This window comes from Pavona decussata, unplaced genomic scaffold, assembly GCF_977016875.1.
Source record: "Pavona decussata unplaced genomic scaffold, jaPavDecu1.1 SCAFFOLD_409, whole genome shotgun sequence".
Taxonomy (NCBI): Eukaryota; Metazoa; Cnidaria; class Anthozoa; order Scleractinia; family Agariciidae; genus Pavona; species Pavona decussata.
In genome coordinates this window covers 180,242-196,961 of record NW_028145775.1, presented here as the reverse complement: position 1 = coordinate 196,961, position 16,720 = coordinate 180,242, and the positions used below count along the sequence as shown (strand labels likewise).

Sequence of the window (16,720 nt, the reverse complement as noted above, 5' to 3'; positions counted from 1 at the left end):
ATGAATCAAAAGAAGGATCTGAGACATAAAGATGAAACAAAAGATGAAAGGATCATAAAAACGCGATCATAAAATCATAGTATTTGCTGAGAAGGCCCCTCTGCTTTATTTGATATCCTTCGCCTTGCTTGAGTGGTGGTGGTGGGGGCCTTGTCTTCTCCCCTCCTTCCTTCAAATTGCGTCGCCATGATAACAAGTCACGCGATGAAATGTGATACTACTGTCTGTCTGTCTGTCTGTGTGGCAAACTCAGCGCAAAGTTATTTATTGCGCAATCCTCCTTCCCCCATTCTTATATCGTGTTTTGACCAGTTTGAACTTTACATGGTGACGTGAGTTCCTCACCGACTTCGCTTCATTAAATTTGGTAATTTTCTGCACGTGGCATGGGTCAATAGAGACCAACAATAAACCAGGCCCGTTAGAGTTGTAGAAGGGTTAAATTAGAGTAAATAACAGTGAAACGTCCGCTCCAAGTGTCAGTCACGCATAGCAGTTATCGTTTGACCACTGCATCAGCCGAAATAATATATTACATATGCCTGGATTTCCAACCGGTTAGTAAAATGCGCTTTGTACAAACGCGGAAATAACATCCATAGATTCCCTTTTCCTTGTGTACATGCTACAGTGTGTTAGGGCCATTCGCGTCATTGAAGGGTTAAATTCTAAAGAGTGAAACTTCCGCTCCAAGTGTTAGTCACGTGGTTTGGAACAGTTAGATGCGAAACAAAACTATCGTATGACCACTACATATATTTTGTCTGAATTTTAACCGGTCAGTAAGATGTGCTTTCTATACGCGAAGCAAGCATCCATAGAATATTGCATTTTCCTTGCAATGTTTCTATTTCCGCATGAAGGTACGTATATCAACTTCTTTATGACTTGTCACGCTTCTTATTGATGGCTGCACAGGCGTGTTTTCTATTTGCTAGCTCAGTATTAGATCATTGTAGATCAAACATATACGGGTTAATCGTACAATGCTGAGTCAATTGAGTCTGATCGCTGCTACGTACATTTTTAGCATTTGCATTTCATGGCCGGTTTGTCCCCGCTAGGCTGAAGGTTCCTCTCGTACAGTCTATGGACTAATTTAAGTGACAGTGATTCAATTATCAGTCAGCCTTATGCAATAAAAATAATGAAGTTGAAAATCTTGCTTTCGTCTTATGATTACGGCAATTCCAATTAATCTACTGAGGACAGTATGCAATATGTTACCTACATCCTAATTTTTGACAAAAATTACTGATGTCCAATGATGATCATTAATGCCATCGATGTCTGATACCGCAGCGAAGGCCTTTGAAGTAATGAATGCGTCTGATATGGATATCTAAATATGCTTAAATAAAGCATAATAAATGAGCTAGTAAAACTTCCATCTGACTCGAAGTATGAAAGCAGAGAATACTTAAAAAATTCAAAACTTTGAAACTCGTTCCTATCGGCGGTAGTCGGAAGGCTTTATTAGTTCATAACGCGTGACAGTTGCAGCAAGTAGCTTAAGTTGGAGTAATGTTGACAGTAATTTTAACTAAGCGTGAAGGATGCGAAAGAGCGAATTGACCTACGGATATGACAACATCGTTCGAACTTTAGGACAATCTTCCAATGGGCCTACACTTGTTCTGATTTTTATTTTTACTCAGTCGTCTCTGGCATGACTATGTAGCTCCGTTGCTTTTATGGCTAGAGGCATTATTTTGTTGTTCGTTCTTTTGTTTGGTTTTCATATGTAAGACATAATTAGTGGCGTATCGTTCTCGTAAGTGGAGGACTTACGGGCCAATTGCACAAGCACTTGTAAGTGATTTGATTAAGTGAAAAACGTTGCGCTCCGCACTACATGAAATATCTAATCAATACTGAAAAAAATAATCAAGCCTTGAGTAATATCTGTGTTTTGTTTAGTTGGAGGTCTCCTACAATTTATACCACCACACAAGTATAATGGAACATCTGTGACAGGTTCAGTTGGGTCTACTGTGAATTTTACCTGGAGCTTCTCTGGTGATGTTGCCATAGTGTTAAAATGGGGATTAAAGAAAATAGATGCGGATGACCTTGAAAGTAATGGAGTACTAGTAACTATTAACCAGCTTGGTGTAGCGTCATTATCAGGTCCACCGTCATATAGCACACGTGTGAGTGGAAGTCGTAGTGGTGGCCCATCTTCTGGCCAAGCCAACTTTACTCTGACTTCCATCACTAAATCTGATGCGCGATATTATGGGTGCCAATTAAGCCCACTTACTGGATTTGACTCCACAATATTTGACTCGGTGCTATTGGTTGTTGAAGGTGGGCAAGGTTGTTACCTAGTACATGCATACCAAACGTAAACAGTGAAAATACTGATGTGATAATAAATGTCACCAGGGATGGATGGTGGACAAAATGGTATTATCTATTCTTTCAAGGTCCAAGTCTTTCAACTATCACTATTTCAGCTGCTAAACCCGGACTTCTGACTCTCAAAGAATCTTTTTAACTGGTAAACCAGTTACCATGTTCCCAAACATACTTACTTCATGGTCTTTTCCATTTAATTTGTGTCTAAACTGACATCACAACTAACTCCCGTCCCGTCCCGTCCCGGAAGTACTCCTGGTTCCAAACTATTAATGATTTGCCACATTGATAACGTGTTTCTGAACGCAAAACAACCTCCAGAACACAATTGTTAATATTAAAAAAACACTAACGTTGATATTAACTTTAACTCATGGAAGAAATTTCCCCTTCATAATGATCAAAAGCCTTATAATTTAACCGTCAATCGTCAAAATTGGTAAAATGTAACCGTCAAAGCTATCTCCTATCGAGACCCTCTCAGTAGCCATTCATGTGACAATTTGGTGTTTTAGTAAACATAAGAACTGCCCTAAGCTGATGTGAGCTCAGTTATAGATGTGTTCCCACGTCACCTCACGGGAAAATCTTTATGTGTTTCTGTAGATTATTCTGTGAATTAACTGATATTGTTAACTTAGAGATAAATTGCAAAACCTTTGGTCATGACAAGTATTATCTTCGTTGAGGTCCATGGTAGCGCACCGGACGCGTGCGTGGCAGTCGTAATTGATGCTCATCCTCCAGACAGGTCAAAACATCAGGACATTTTAAAAATACAGTATTGTATGAGCAATCGCCAGTCTGACATATTTCAGACTCTGTTTGAAATATTCCCAACTTGCTCAAACGTCATAGCAAATGACTCTCGAATTGTAGTTTATGGTTTTGAGAAAGTAGATTGATGTGTGCCAAAAAGTCTCGAACCTTGTATGTATTTAAGGGTTTAACCAACTTTCTAGTTATAACCCTTTCCAAAGAATAAGTAGTGAAAGGTCTCCTTGTAGGATTGTTATGTCAACCAGTTATCTATGCGAAGAAACCTCTCCCCCCTTCCTTTGGCAATATCCATATGTAAAAAGACCGTCTGGAGAGAAATTTAAGACTGGATGAGTATCCCCACCCTTGAAGTTAAGACTGAGATAAAGTATGCAAATGACGGTATTTTTTAGGAATGCAGCTTTCAAAATTAAGAGCTGAGGGTCTTTTTAGAAGTAACAAGATTAAAATGCAACTTCTATAGCTTAAAGGGTAGTGGAGTTAATCTTAGTCTGCCTTGAAGGTTGAATCCTATCTAGATGAAGAATTATTTCACATATACTTACAGTCGAACCAGGTCAAGCGTACCCCCCTAGACTCTATTTATGGATCGATTATTTGAAAATTGAACCCATTAGTTGTTTCAAAGAATGCATTCATTCATTTATTCATTGTTAGCGCGGATCAAGTTTAAATTAAAATTCGATTTTTTATTGGTTTTTAATTTGAACACTGATCTGCGCTAACAGCAATAGCCTGTAGAATTCAAACTACAGTACATTTGAAACAGCTCGTTCGTTCTGTTCCCACATGTTGTTGACACGTTCATATAATTCATTATGCAAATTTGGTCATATCATGCCGGAAGAGCACAAAGTCAAGCGCTTGCAACTGAGTCGGGCTGAAAAATTCCAATTTATCTTTCATGTATAGCATTACCCACCTTGTAGCATGAAAAAGTATGCTATATATATTACCAGACTGTCCATTATACCGCGAAGAATAGCGAAACACATGTGCCGAAGGTCATAGCCATTGTGGAAGGTCAACTGAAATGAACATCTTTCACTGTGACTAAATTAATTTGCATATACCTCAAAAAGGGAACTGCTTATTACCATAAAACCCTTCCAATCCTTTTTTTTTTTTAATAACTAACGGAATAAGCGCCAGTGTATAAACGTAAAATATCCATTTTGTGATCATTAGTGAGTTTAAACTTACCCGAAAGGACCCACTAACACCATGCCCGGTTGAAAATGGCGAATTTTCTTTCTGACAGTACGCGTTAACTGCTGCAAATCACGAGAAATCTGTTTTCTGGAAAATCCACTATTATATAAATCAAGAATTTCCGCTCTGAATACGTTGAGAGGGGTTTTCCGGCGGGCTTTCTAGTTTTCTGGTTTCATGCATTGTTCGTATAATCCTGAATCAGAAATCGAATTTTGATTTGAATACTTGAAACGACTAACGCGTTCAATTTTCAAATAATAGATTCATTGATAGAATCTAGGGGAGTACGCTTGACCTGGTTCGACTGTAAACCTTGGTTAAGGCAGGAAAAATTTTTCCAAGATTATAAAGACGATCAGCAATGAAGCGTTTTAAATTTTATACAGGTATTGAATTATTTAGCAAACATAGTTCTTATATTGAGTCACAATTTTATTTGTCTTGTATAGTAGTCGATACTGATACGTCCATATCGGCTTTGTATTTTTTTCTTTATAATTGTAATTTTTAAACCTTGTTCAGCACTTACGTATTTTGTACGAGCTTTAAGCCCGTTATGTGGCTACATAAATAAATGATTGATCGATTTGATTGATTGATTGATTGATTGATTGATTTGTTCTACCCTATCACTAACGACACACATGATGTATCAGAGAATTAACGCTGCAGTTTATGTTAAAGTATTGAAGTGAAGCCACGAATTTCATGCTGATTGTTAGTTAACTCTAGTAACGAAATGTTTTTTTTTTTTTTCATCAAATTTTCAGAGGGACCCAAGATCACCCTCCCAGCTGTTCCAAGTGTAAGTTACAATGAAGGAAGTGCTGTTAATATCAGCTGTGAAGCGACAGGAACACCAGTACCAGATGTGAGGTGGATACATAATGGGCAAGTAAAGAGTTCTGGATTAAGGACAGCTCAACTCACGTTTAATAAAATCAGCAGGGCAGATGCAGGAATGTACACTTGCAAAGCGAACAACTCTGTAGCAAGTGAAGACAAACAACTAATTCTTTCTGTTAACTGTAAGTAGACATCAATTAACTGAAACCGCTGTTAGGATAGATATACGAGCATAAATCTTTAATGGGAGATGCAAAAGATGACGAAGCCATGAAACAAGAATTAGAATTGGGTAATTTTAAAAAATGTGGAAAATGAAAACTTGAGCACTTTTTCTGAAACGATGTCAAATCACTCAGGTTTTGGTACCAGTAAGCTTCAGAATGATATTAAAGAGAAAAAAGAATTAGGAGAGGCCAAAAAGACTACGGAACCTTTTGTTGTTATATTGCCAACTTTGAAGACAAAAACCATTTGCACGTTTCCAGGATCGTTTCAGGAGCCCATTCCCCACTCCTGACGTTTCAAACGAAAAAAAAAAAAAATTATGAAAACCAAGATATACCATCAACATAGAACTGAAACAGCTTTTTTTTCTTGTTTTTGATTGTTTATTTTTGGGAAAATGAAGTTACCTTGATTTTGTTTCTTGAATCCAATACCCATCTCTTGTTAACTTGTTCATGAATGCATTGTATAATTATATGCTGCATAGTAACCAATTTTGTTGCTATTTTATCAACAGTCACCGCTTCTATTAAGAGCGTTTTCTCCTCTGTGTCCAAGTCCTGGATTGGTCAGACAGTTACGTTAACGTGCGTATCAGAAGGTGTTCCTACACCAACCATATTCTGGTACAATCCTGAAGGAAACAAATTCAGCTCATTGCAGGCTGAAGAAAACACAGTGGATGTGACAATGAATTCTGATCAAGATTTTGGAGTTTATAACTGCACAGCTGACAATGGATTTGTTCCTGCATCTGACACACTTCGTTTACACCAAATAAGTTAGTGGTCGTTTATGTTGTTGTTTTTAATTTAAGAAGAAAATATGTTTGTTTTAAGTACGGTATTCTCGCGAGCTGTAAAGGAGAGCGCCAATAACTATGCTTCCTATTCCAAGTATCACATATTAGTTAGTACTGTAAATACAATACTTGAAATTCCTTTTATGTGAAAGCTCCCTTTTCTTAAACTGATTACTTTTCATAAACAGATTACAAAACAACTTATTAATCATTGATAAATAGTTTTTGTAAAGAATTTGAATGAAGTATTAACATCGAATTCATCTTTGCAGTCAACTAATTAGTATGAATGGCAAATACAGTAGAACCCCGATAACTCGAACTGGGTCTCAATTCCCTTGAATTTGACCCAAATTTTCAGTCATTTTTACTCGGTTAACTCGAACTCGCATAACTCGAAAACCCCTCTAACTCGAACTAAATTTAGTTTCCCTTGATCCAACTTTACCCTGATAACTCAAACTCGAACTAGATTTCGTTTCCCTTGATCAAAATTTACCCCGATAACTCAAATTTCTGGTTCTTATAACTCGCCACGGATGCCTATTGTGATATCGCATTTCAAAAGGGAACATTAATTCAGTGTATTAAATAAACTAACTTAAATACACAGTATTGCACTGTCGTAAGAATGCATATTCGTTACAGTTTCGGTAATTCGAAACCCCGCTAACTCGAACAGTTTTTCGTTTCCCTTCAGTTTTTTTTTTTTTTTTTTTTTTTTTGGACTTCGGCTGACATTTGCGTGAAAATCAATATGTGTTGAGTGATTTATTGATTGATTGATTGACTGATTGATTGATTGATTGATTGATTGATTGATTGATTGATTGATTGATTGAGTGATTTACAAAACTTCTACCCTCACTAATTATCTTTTAAAATGAAGCTTATGCAGTAGATGAAAATGTAATCATAGTAAAATTAAAATAAGGAAAGTGAGGGACCGCACAACAGAGCTCGGCTCCATACAAGTACGCCTATTGAATAAATATAATAGAGCTTATACATAGTAATAGTTTTCAACTTAATTTTAATTGTTGGTTTATTTTTGCTGTAATTTTTTTTTTTGTTTTTTTTTTGTTTTTTATAAGAGTTGAGTCTTGTTTCACCTACTTTAACAGATATAGCTCACTTATGGACGTAATGCAGTGGAGTTCCGCTCTACGGACACCACTTGTTGCGTATGTTTTTTTGTTTTTCTCGCAGAAATTCTTTTAGTATTAACTCCAGAAATCGAACCTCGGCCACATTGGTGGGAGGCGAGTGCTCTCAGCACTTCGCGCATCCCTACTCCCTAACCAACTTCAACTGCTCTATTTTCAATTGCGGTGTGTGTTTGGTTAACGCTCTATTATTGGCGGCAAAAATTGTTCTCAGCAACCATTGTTTATTATGAAAAGGATAAGCACATTCGCCACTTCCCCCAGGCACTCATCTTTGGGAAGGGTATAATTCTCAAACAATGAAGCTAACCTTAAAGGTTTTTTTGTTATTTTATATTAGAGACTCCAGGTTCCCCTATCATCACATCAACAACTGCAGACATTCAAGCCACGTCATTGACAATAAGATGGAGTCCACCAGCTGAAGATGGAGGAAGTCCAATAACAGCATACCAAGTGGGCATACTACAGGAAAGAAACGTTACTGACCCTACAGGGAGGAGCCTCGAAATTGGAGAGCTACAGAAAAATACCCACTACACTGTGATGGTTTCTGCCAGGAACTATGTGTTTAAAGGAAACGCCAGTCATAAAAATATAAAGACAAAGTTTGAAGGTAAGTATATATAACAGTAGGCCGACGTAGCTTTACACATTATCACAATCCTATAGCGTCATCCTTGGTCCAATTTTATGTCCTGTGGTCTCTTGAGTACGTTATTTCTACCCTGGTTCAGGCGTTCAGATAATGGGGAACTACGCGAGAATAATTGCGATGCGTCCGAATAATAAAGGTGAGAAAAAATATTGCGAGCGCAAAAAAAAGTATCTTTCCTTGCAAGGTTTCTTTACCTTTGTCTGTTCTAAAATCTCTCACTCTCTTTGGCTTATAATACTATTACTGCAGATCATTACTTTGGTACCTAAAAGTTTCAACTGTGAAACACAGATGACAATTTATTAAGGTTACTCGGTACCTTCAGAGGTGTCTTCAGAGGTGTCTCGCGTCCAAGCGATGTAGCACGTCCGGTTTAATGTGCACCTAGCCCCAAAATGTTTTTTTTCCCTTAAATAAATCTTTACACCTGTTCGAAACATATTGCGCTATTTAGCGCCTTTTTATAACCAAATCTTGACTTTTTATAGGCTGTAAAAGTTACGAAATCTAGCCATCATCTGTCCCATGACCGAGCTAGTAAGGGGCATGGGTCTATTCCTGAATTTACGTCACAAACTGATTTGCATTGTATTAAGTCTTTGTGAAAATGCATGTAAAGCAGTTTGTGACGTAAATTCAGGGATAGACCCATGCCCCTTACTAGCTCGGTCATGGGACAGATGATGGCTAGATTTCGTACTTTTTACAGCCTATAAAGATTTGGTTGAAAAGGGGCGCAAAAAGGCTCAATGTGTTTGGAACAGGTGCAAACATTTATTTAAGCGAAAAAAAATTTGCGGGTTAGGTGCACTTTAAACTGTAGATTCCTAAACCCTTTTATCAAATTAAAGCTTATGGAGCTGGCTATCCAACTAAACCAAAAATTTTAAAATGAAATGAATTGCCGAATTTTTAGCGCTGTTTTCTCAAATAAATTTTTTTCACTTGGAGGAGCCACTTCAAAGAGCTAAAACTCAAAAGGAATTTGTTCGTTTGCCTTCAAATTTGGACAGTAGCTAGTTTAACATATAAAGAACAAAAACGTGACTGCGAATTTTTTCTTTCAAATTTTTTTTCTCCGAGAGCGATTTTTGTACGATTACTCCACATTTTTCTCATCCTATTTCGAAAATGCTCTATAACTTTTCACTGCGATTGAATATGGCAAAACGCAGACACCTTTTTTTAGCACTTTGTGTCCGGAAACTGAGGAGCAAGTTAAATTAGCAAAAAACAAAATTCACTTTGACTTGTAGCTTTAAAAAGGTGATTCGGACGCTCGCAATGAGAGGTCGTGGAAAAATTCGACAATTTATTTTCTTTCAAAATTCTTGGTATAGTTTGATAGTCAGCTCTATAAGCTTTAATTTGATATAGGGGTTTATGTATCTACAGTTTAAACTGAACGCGCTACATCGCTTAAACGCGAGACACCTCTGAAGGTCCCGGGTAACCTTAACTAATAGCTTGGTCACTTTTCCAATACCCACTCAGATGTTCCAGAGCCTGTAGTTATCACAGCCGCTGTAAAAGATGACGAAGTGACCCTGAAATGGAATGAACCAAATAACAATGGAGCTGTCATCATGCGATATACCATCTACAAACGAATAGGAAACGATGAACAGTGGACGATGGTGGATGTTATAAACGATATTTCCAAACGTGAATTTGTTGTTAGAGTGGAGAAAGGCAAGCAGTACGAATTTGTGGTTACCGCTACAAATAAATATGGGGAAAGTTTAAAGAACAAAGATAGAATCAAGGTTGTGGTGATATTTGGAGGTAAGGTACTTCAAATGATGTAAATGTTCTCTTAGTTTTCGGTGATTTTGTAGGATGTTTGATTCGCAAATTCCAACAGACAAAGTAGACAAACGCTTGGAGTATGAATGTTGTTAAGTCTGCACTATACAAATTAAGGGAAGAACAAAAGGCAACATTGAGAAGGTCGAAGTTGCCTGGAGATTCTTGGGAAGTGGATATATGATTTAGTTTTCATGTCTGGCTCGTAAACGAAAGGAAATGCTTGATTAATTAGTTAGTGCAGTTGTCTCAAATGCAACCATGTAGTTATTTAACGCGCCGTTCATGATTACAACGTTTTTTATTCACATTGGAAAGCAAATTTTATGTTTCGCGGTTTCGTGTTGGTTTAAGGTAAGTGTTGTCTATACCTTTCAATCCTTGTTAGCGGTATCTGGATTTACTGTAAATAACAACTTATTTTTCCATTTTATTTTCATTTGATCTGTATGTCAATTGGTTAAACTAAAACCACTCATAGTTTTCCTTGTTCACAAGTTAGTGTAGAAAAGTCATGTATAAAAAGTTTCTCCTGTAAGGTATAAGGCCTTTAAGCTGTATCAGCTTTTGTCTTACTTCTAACGCGTCGCATTTTTGCGTATATTTCACAGGTACTTCTAAGCCTCCGGAAAATCAAACAGGTGAGAGGATTTGTTTCGTGTGTAAATATGCTTCAAATTTGTTGTTAATCGTGAGCTCAGAAATAAATGACTTTATTTTATGAATAAAATAAGATAAATTCAAAGAGTGACATTATGTTCATATTTCTGTTTATTTATAGGTTCTTCTGCTGATCTTCATGCTGCTTATAATTCTGTTATCATTTTATTGTTGATAATACTTATCATTCTATCCGTTGCGCTCTGGAGAATGCGACGTCCGTGCCCAAGATGCAGGCAGAATGTTATACCCATGGTAAGCTCTCGTTTAGCCTACAGTCTTGTTAGCTGGCAATAAAAATAAAACAATTATTATAATAGCTATTTAAGAGAGAATCATTTCCCAACAGTTATGCCATGAACCTTAACTACATGTAGGTAAGGAGATAGAGATTCAAGCAATGGTAAGCTCGCTGTAAATCTGCAGTCTTAATAGTTAGCGATGAAAATAAAACAATTATTATAGTAGCTATTTATAAGAGAATCATTCATTAAGGAGTCATTCCATGAACCTTATGTAAATGTAGGCAAGGGTCTTGGGATTCATGTGGACAATGGTTTTATTATGTAGCTAACTCTGCATTTCCAGAAATGCAACTGTTTCACTCTGAACCCACCCTCGCATTTCTCATCAAAAGTTGCTGATTGTAGCTCCATAATAATAAATTGGAATTATCGAACTCGCTTTTGAGTTATAAGCACTTAAAGCATTTGTTGGATACCATTATTGTTGTATCCATCGATACTCAGGATGGTCATATTGGTCCCTAAAATATTTGTGATGAAAAGTACTGGCAACTGTCGTGAGCCACCTAAAGACCCTTTCAATATTACGCTAATTCACCTGTCCTTTTCTTTAACTAACTGCAGTAAATTACCAGCCTTGTAATCCAAGTCTGTAAATGTTTTTCGACGTCGTTCACCGATACGAGCTTAAAGGACTTTATTTTAGCATACATATATGGTTTTGCTGCAGTCTTGTTTTTTCACAATGTTTGTTACTAGAATCCAATACCTGTGCAGGAAAAAGACAGTGCACAACCCTTAAGCGAGGACGGCGAGGAGCAGGCGAATGAGCCAACGAGTGATGCAACAGCAGTAGTTGGAGACTATATGCCACTTCATCCCTCGGGAAGAAGTTGGGAAATCAGTCGGGAGCAAGTAAACGTCAGCAAGGTTATTGGCAAAGGAGCATTTTCGCAGGTTGCTCAAGCAACAGTAAGAGACATGCGCAGTAGACAGGAAAATATAACAGTGGCTGTGAAAATGCTGAAAGGTGGGTTGGGTTCTTCTTGATCATCGTCACAATCTGCTCTGACCAGTTGGGCCCGAGCAACATCGCATGCTTCGAATTGAACTTTCGATTTGCGTCGCCAATATGGCCTCGTAAGTCAACGGACGTTGTAGGTACTTTTTAATCACTTTAATGCAGCTTTCTGTGCACTCTCATGCCAAAGAAACAACAGTTAGTACTAACTCAGCTATCACTTGCCTCTACTAGCGTTTGATGGACTTGCGTCGACTTGGGTGAAAACGCAGTTAATAGCAAGCCATCGTAGGGACGTCGACGTCCATTTTTATCAGATTCAGTACTGTTCAACTTAACGACATAAGTCTCGATACAACTAAAGTAGGAGCATTGTTTTTTTTTCTACAGGATAGTAAAGCTAGCGAACCCACGCGCGAGCGTCCGCGTTGTCTGCTCGCGTTAGTTTCCCGAAGAAAAATAAGGGACTTCTGCTAGTCTACGATACAGTATTCTTGGTCGAGTTCTTGTTTTGTCAAAACAATGTTTTGCCAATAATGAAGAGATTAGGTGTGAACAATTTCCCAGCACAATAATCTTGGTAACGTTTTAACTTTTGCTTCTCTGCAGAAAATGCTCCTGACTCAGACAGAAAGGACTTACTCTCAGAACTTGAGTTGATGAAAAAAATGAAACCTCATCCCCACGTGATCAAGCTTGTAGGATGCGTCACAAAGAATGGTAATAGAATACGGCTTCTGCATCCATAGGGAGACTTACTTGCCTTCTGTACACATACTAAAAATTTTGTTAGTAGAAAGGAACAACGCGCATATTTTTAAAGGCTACCTTTCTAGCTCGATTGCACAGGAGCATGTCCACGTGTTTCCCATTTACTAACAAATAATAACAATAATAATAATAACAATAATAATAATAATAAAAATAATAATAATAATAATAATAATAATAATAATAATAATAATAGTAGGTTAAAAGTAGCTATTAAAACTTATTTACAATTCTTTTCGATAAAAAAGACTATTTTTAAGCACATTTTTTTTGAAGAAAAGGGGAAAAAAATCTCATCGAATTACAACAATATTATTATTATTCATTGATTTTTACCTAAAATAAAAGCCATCAAACTATATCATAAAAAAAAAAGAAACAAGAAAAAGTATGTATAAAAATTATAGGACCTAGAACAACAATAATAATAATAATAATAATAATAATAATAATAATAATAATAATAATAATATTAACAATAATAAAGACTTTTTTAACCGCATTTCCACAAAGTGGCTCTTCATCTCTTCAAAGTGGCTCTTCCATCCATCATGTAGTTTGTTTTCTATAGATCCCTTGTTAGTCCTTATTGAGTATGTCCCGTTTGGTGACCTGCTGGGGTACTTGAGAAAGAGTCGAGGGCTGAACGACATGTACTTTAGGAACCCGGATGTAAAGCCGAAGACCAATCTGACCGCCGAACAGTTGATGAAGTTCGCTTGGCAGGTTGCTGATGGAATGTGTTACTTGTCTTCGAAAAAGGTTTGTTTGAATTATGGTCTGCGCTCAGCAACTACATAGTATGAGACGTATAGTTCCCTATCGCGCATGCGAGATATACGTCATGGTATAGTCACCTCCTGTCTTTCATTTTAAAGGCCGACAAAAACAGCAAGCTTGTTTAAGCATCGAAGGCCTTGATTAACTTTTAGCGCTCCACTACAGCTTTTGTCATTGAAATAGGCGAGTTGTTGGATAAGGTGCTTGTAATCGTCTGCAAACAAACCGTCGGTTGACGCAAAAACGTGCCAAGCCACAAAATCTCCCGCCATTTTGTGCGCACGCGTGTTCAAGCCAGCTAAGAGAAAAAGAAAATGATACCCTGATGAAAATTATTAACGCAAATTGTAAAAATTTTTCACCTACACTGTACGAAAATAAATCTTTTTATTTAGATCATCCATCGCGACCTAGCCGCGAGAAATGTTCTTGTTGGCGAAGGAGAGAAGTGTAAAGTGACAGATTTTGGGATGGCAAGGAATGTACAACAGGATGATATTTATACCAGAAAAAGTCGGGTAAGGGTTGAAAATATAAATAATGTTAAAGGGGTTTTACTGTTAATGATTTTTCTCACAAACCTTAAGTTTTGGTTCTCAAATACAAAGTACCATTTTTATTGTGAATGTTGCCTCACCACAGGTATCCTTATATTTCTTTTCATAGGGTCGACTTCCTGTGAAGTGGACAGCTTATGAGGCCTTGTTATATGGAGTATACACCACACAAAGTGACGTGTAAGTATTCATTTGAAACTGAACAGCATTGGTTTCTTGATAATATGTTCAGCTGTATGTTAAAGTAGGCCTTCATCCCCACAACTTTCTCCACCCAAAGTCAAGTGTTTAGTCCTTCCTTCCTTCCTTTTCCTTCCTTCCTTCCTTGCCTTCATCGCTCCTATAACCATCCTGTTTTGTTTTCTTGGTTCCTTCTTCAGTCCTCCATGATTTATTTGTTTACTGGTTCCTTTTGCAGGTGGAGTTACGGTATTCTTCTTTATGAAATTCTCACTATTGGTAAGTTTTATCTCACTCTCGAGTTAAATACTCATATGGAGGAAATACTCCCACCAAGGGATAGAGAAAGACGTTGGCACAGCGATCATTGTCCTTAATTAGCAATTACACTGGCACATATTAAATAACGACATAAGGCAAAATACAGTGAGTAATATTTTATCTTATTCCAGGCGGATCTCCATACCCGAACATAAATGCTCGAGATATTGCCGGGAAAATCCAAGAAGGATACAGAATGCCAAAACCAAGACATGTGGATAGCAAACTGTAAGTAGCTTTTGTTCCAAAATGTCAAGGGGAAAAAAAAACTTTACTTAAACAGACAGCCATGGAAGTTCTAGCCTGCGAACAGCAGACGTATTTCCGGTCGGAGGTACGACCGGAAATACGTCTGCTGTTCGCAGGCTATGGAAGTTCTTGATTTTAGCGATTTTAAATACAGGATATAGATGGTTGTCATCGTATGATCGTCGACCCTCCTTGCTGAGGTCTACTTTTCTGTGGCTACTGTTGTTTTCAAATTGTGATATTGCTATTGTTTTTTTCTCATCGTTCGTAATTTTCATGCTCTCACCGTATTTCCAGCCAGTGTGAGAGATTCAGATAAAATATTCTCAAACTTATGCAAGAGCTCTCTTGTCTAGTGCCTTCAACTGCTAGGCCATAGACGGTTGAAAGATAACCGGTAACACTAATTGGATTCCTCGGACTCTGTACAGTTGCCCCTCAAGTCTCACCAGAGACCCGTAGGCCACTTTGGAAGTTTGCATCCTCCAGCTTATTGCTTATGCTACACTGTGAAGATGGGTTTTGAACTTTTGTAGCTTTATTGAATAACAATCTGAAACCTCAATTATTGCTGTGCAAAGACACATGTACCTTGACAATTCCAAAGCTCTCTAAACGGCAATGATCGGATTCGTTGACTTAGAATGCTATATTTGAGTTGCTCTTAATTACTATTTTTGTTATTTTGATGGTTTAGGTTCGAGATCATGCTAAAGTGCTGGGAAGAAAACCCAAATGATCGAAGTACTTTTGATGAACTTAGGAAGACTATGAAAAACTTTTGGAAAAAGCACAAGGTAAGGGGATACTGTTTCTTACAATAACTGTCCAAATTCCCGTGCGCTGATTGGCTGGTAGTTATTGTCTATAAGAGTACAGACAATAAAAATGACGTCAGATGTAACGCGCGCCTTCTCAACGAAAAGAATTTGCCAATTCCGCTCGTACTTTTTCCATGTTATTGTAAAAAACAAATGGACGGCAGTTTTGCAGGGTCTTTACTCCTATAGACCATAAAATGACGCCATAAAATGTCCAAAACTTGGCAGTGAAACCACTTGCCTGCGGCTCGTGGTTCCACTTGAGTTTTGAACATTTTTTGACGTCATTTTATGGTTTATAAGAGTATAGACAATAGAAAACTGCCGTCGATTTGTTAAATAGATACTAAAAAAAAATAGCGATCGAATTAATTAAAAATGGTGTTGGAACGGCGAAGTTGTATAGGTTATTACAGTCCATAGGACGGAACCTTATTAAAACTACATTAAATTTATTATCTATCACCAGCCCTTTTCGGGAAATATGTCCAACTTCGGCTTAACTTTGAATGCAAACCGGAAGTATGATTTTCTTAATGATTTTAACGTGGGCCCAAAAACGAAACTTTTCTGCATTAGGCGGCGTTTTCTTAGTTTTTCAGATGTTAATCAATTGAATAGAGATGTCTTTTCAATCAGGAAACTGCAGAATGAAACCATAAAAACAACTGCGATGTATCAGTACTTTTGTTATGCTCACTGCGTGAGTACACATTTAGAACGTTTCTGACACCTACCTATGCCTCGCAGCTTCTAATAAAACTTTAAATTAGTTAATTAGTGCACTGTCAGCTCTCTTTAAAAGAAAAAGAAAAAAAAGAAAGAAAGAAAAAATTCAAGACATCTTTCCAACGTTGCGGCAAGTTCAGAAAATCGAACTCTTAGCAATTTTTCAAGGCAGATTTTTACGAAGTTTAGGACCTGAAGATTAAGATCAATTTGCGTGCATGATACGTAGGTTTTATTGCCCGTAATGATTACATCGATTGTATCCACTAAAAACAAAAAACTTTGTTGTCGGAATTCGCCTATTCCTTAAGGATGGATTTTGGATTTGTAAATATCCAGATATATAGACTAACCCAATCTCAAGTAACGACCATATCTTGAATGGAAACTTACTTTCGTAGGATATAGTTTACAGTCATCTCCTCAGTAAAGCCTACATCAAGCTCCTGCGTTCTTTAACGAAATTCCCCCCCCCCCCCCCCCCTTTTTTGGTTCTGTCTTGGTTTTTGTTTTTATTTATTTAT

The 16,720-nt window shown here is 37.3% G+C and overlaps 1 protein-coding gene across 7 annotated transcripts in view; it reads left to right on the top strand.

Moving 5' to 3' along the window:
* The window catches only part of LOC146451025 (tyrosine-protein kinase receptor Tie-1-like), a 139,582-nt gene that overhangs the window by 97,363 nt on the left and 25,499 nt on the right, over window positions 1-16,720 (top strand). For 5 of the 7 annotated variants that reach the window (XM_085099670.1, XM_085099669.1, XM_085099665.1 and 2 more), the window contains 13 exons: window positions 5,948-6,211; window positions 7,739-8,014; window positions 9,551-9,841; window positions 10,474-10,503; window positions 10,644-10,777; window positions 11,527-11,797; window positions 12,398-12,508; window positions 13,131-13,321; window positions 13,735-13,857; window positions 14,006-14,076; window positions 14,315-14,355; window positions 14,529-14,625; window positions 15,344-15,443. In XM_085099670.1, the coding sequence (XP_084955796.1) occupies window positions 5,948-6,211; window positions 7,739-8,014; window positions 9,551-9,841; window positions 10,474-10,503; window positions 10,644-10,777; window positions 11,527-11,797; window positions 12,398-12,508; window positions 13,131-13,321; window positions 13,735-13,857; window positions 14,006-14,076; window positions 14,315-14,355; window positions 14,529-14,625; window positions 15,344-15,443 (2,000 nt within the window). Of the gene's footprint in view, window positions 1-1,920; window positions 2,311-5,126; window positions 5,385-5,947; window positions 6,212-7,738; window positions 8,015-9,550; window positions 9,842-10,473; window positions 10,504-10,643; window positions 10,778-11,526; window positions 11,798-12,397; window positions 12,509-13,130; window positions 13,322-13,734; window positions 13,858-14,005; window positions 14,077-14,314; window positions 14,356-14,528; window positions 14,626-15,343; window positions 15,444-16,720 lie in introns of all 7 variants that reach the window. The other 2 variants (XM_085099671.1, XM_085099666.1) reach the window with 2 other exon arrangements.